This window comes from Chinchilla lanigera, unplaced genomic scaffold (genome assembly GCF_000276665.1).
Source record: "Chinchilla lanigera isolate Chin_1 unplaced genomic scaffold, ChiLan1.0 scaffold00059, whole genome shotgun sequence".
Lineage (NCBI taxonomy): Eukaryota > Metazoa > Chordata > Mammalia > Rodentia > Chinchillidae > Chinchilla > Chinchilla lanigera.
Window position 1 is genome coordinate 4,801,598 of NW_004955460.1, and position 2,903 is coordinate 4,804,500.

General features: G+C 51.4%; 1 protein-coding gene across 3 annotated transcripts in view; it reads left to right on the forward strand.

Moving 5' to 3' along the window:
- The first annotated feature begins 2,802 nt into the window (after positions 1-2,802).
- Amph (amphiphysin) overlaps positions 2,803-2,903 on the forward strand; it is a 219,913-nt gene continuing 219,812 nt past the window's right edge. For 2 of the 3 annotated variants that reach the window (XM_005397735.1, XM_013521260.1), the window contains exon 1: positions 2,803-2,901. In XM_005397735.1, the coding sequence (XP_005397792.1) occupies positions 2,845-2,901 (57 nt within the window). In that variant the 5' untranslated portion in view covers positions 2,803-2,844. The other variant, XM_013521259.1, reaches the window with a different exon arrangement.

Genomic DNA, 2,903 nt, shown 5'->3' on the forward strand with positions numbered 1-2,903 from the left:
CGCAGACTCATTGGCCTCCTGGTACGGACTTGCACGGAACTCTGCAGTGAACTCCAGACCCTGGACTGATTCCTTCAGTCTTCAGTGTGCAGACACCCTCTGCACACTTCCCCATACAACTCTCTGGCTGACCGTCGTAAGCCAATTTTGTAATTTCTTATAATCTGTACATCCTATGTTATATCTGTTCCTCCAGCAAAACCCTGACTGATACACCTTCCTCTGGAGTTGGACAAATCCACGGAGATCCTTTTGTACTCCACCTCTTGCAGGGGGTTCTGTCGCTTGGCACAGGTCTCTTAGAGACACCCATGGGGGTCAAAGAGGGCCTAATGGCTGGGCAGGGAGTATGCTGGAAGCACTGATGCCAATATGATTAATATATTTATGCATGAGATTTCATATGAAAAAAGACTACCGTATGGAATAAAAATGTTTCAAGTCATTGTGATCGCCCCCACCTCAACTCCTCCATCTCCATTCCTGCAGCATTATTGTAGAATTATGGGAAGAAACAAAGATCCAACAAGGAAGCTACACTTCGGCACATGTTTCAAGGGTCTCTTCCACTTGCTTCACTATGTTTGGAAACAAAATTCATCTGCTCTGTCGGCATCTATACAGCTCTAGCAGGCCAGGCTTTGTTTTTTACAGAGTGATGGGGGAAGTATTCAGGAATCCTAGCTCAAGCCGTGTATGAGGTGTGCTCATGAGCTGATCTCACGCCTGCATGCATTTCCAACAAATATTTGCACAATGCCTATGAAGTATCAGCTTAGTCAATATTCCAGAGTGGCTAGAATGAACCACCTGGAAACCTGAAGATGGACACTGCTTTGCCTCTTAGTTGGGATGAAATGATTTGATAATGGTTTATACATACCAACTTTCTAATATGCTTGGTATGCCTTTCAAATAGAATTATCAAGAAATGACAAAACTCCCCTTCTCACCCACATTCTAGAGCTGGATCTGGGCATCTATTTTCAATTTATCATACTTTCAATTTTCACTTATTTTCAAAAATCATTTTCAATTTTATTTCAAGAGATATTTGTTGCGTTCCACAAATGTTGGGGAGAGGATAACTGTTGGGGATTGACGGACTGGGCTCCAAGCAAGCAGAGGAAAAGTAAATCTTCTTGGAACCCCTGTTCCCGGAAAAGTAAATCTTCTTGGAACCCCTGTTCCCGGCTTACCACAGAGGGGCTACAGCCAGCCCAGTGCCAAGGCAAAGAGGACTCTGGATCTCCTATCATGAGTGATGATCATGGACTGGTAAGTTCCAGAACATTATGGTATTTTCCAGCATCTTGAAGTCTGTATGCTTCAGGTCTAGACTCCAATACATAGCTAAGATTCTGAAGTCCTCCAGTGGAGGGAGTTGGCCCAGATTCCTGGTGTCTGAGCAGAGACTTTTCTAATAAATATTGATCAAAGGAAAGACTCAAGTTTCTCCTTGTTTCTACTTGGGATGCTGGAAAGCGGATGACCAACTCATCCTGGTTTGTCCAGCACGTCCTACTTTTTATTTTTATTTTTTATTTAAACAAAAGGGTAGCTCTGTATGGTACAAAACTCTCCGGAGTGAGTGCAGCCAGGCCTGGCTTCTCAAGGCTGAGGCCTGTAATGGACACCTGTGCTTCTGCCATGTCCTACGGTCCACAACATCATTCTAGAATCAGAGAGGCGCTAACCGGTACATAGGAGTGATGCTAATGTCCCTCAGAAGGGCGGAGGGGTACTCACTGGAACTCTCCGGCTAGGGCTGGTGCCCCTCAGACCCCTGTTTCCTGCCTGCCCCCTCCTCACACGGACAGGACAGCCAGCTATGAAGAGTGTGTTCTTCGTCAGAGCCTCCAAAGTCTCTGGGTAGGTGTGGGATAGCCTCATCCCTGTCACTGGTGCTTTTGAAGGCACACGGAAGCCCGCTGGTGCCTGATGAGGCTGCTAGAGGCTTTGCCAACAAGCAGCTGGGGACGGGCCTGGGCTGGCCCGAGGCTATCAGGACTTGCGTGTTCTGCGCTGCTTCCTGGGGAGCGCGTACCACCTGCGCCTCTGCTGTGCGGGGACTGCAGAAGGGGCAACAGCAGCGCCTGCTGCGGGAGCTGACCCTTCCCAGCCCGACCCTTGTTTAAATACAAGCAGATGGCACTAGAGCCCCGCCCTTCTTTGCTGCAGCTCCGAAGGCGTGCAGTGAGGAGCTGGCGTTCCCTTATTAGCAGAGGGACTCAGGGCGTAAAGGGGCTGTTCACGGCTGGGCCAACTGGTAGCCGCACGAAACCAGCCTCTGGAGCGGCTCTGGTTGCACTGGGCTCTACAGCCCTGGGCGTCCCTTTGCTCTTCTCTCCTCCTTTTTTTGCTGGAAAGAATCAGGACACTCTGGGTCTACCCCAACCGGGACTCCACATTCAAAGAAACTCTGAGCTGCTTGCGGGCCTTGGGGCTGCTGTGAAGAATCTTTCGCGTTCCCTACGGACACTGTCTGGCTTCATTCATTCGTACTGGGGGCTGAACCTGGGGCCTTCGCAATGAGCGACATCCCTAGTCCTATTTCTTATTTTGAGACTAGGTCTTTCCAAGTCACCAAACTGCCCAAGCTGGACTCGAATTCGCCATCCTCCTGCCTCGGCCTCCCAGAGCGCCGGGATTGCAAACGTGCGCCACCGCCCGGATATTCCCCTCAGTTTCTTGTCCCCGCCCCGGGCGTCCCAGCCTCCGCTCTGTCGCTTTAAGCCGCCCGGGCGCCCCTCCCCGCCGGCTCCTCCTCCTCCTCCTCCTCCTCCTCCTCCTCCACCGCCGCCGGCCCCGCCGCGCGCTCGGCGCTCCGCTCAGACCGCAGCCATGGCGGACATCAAGACCGGCATCTTCGCCAAGAACGTGCAGAAGCGGCTCAACCGCGC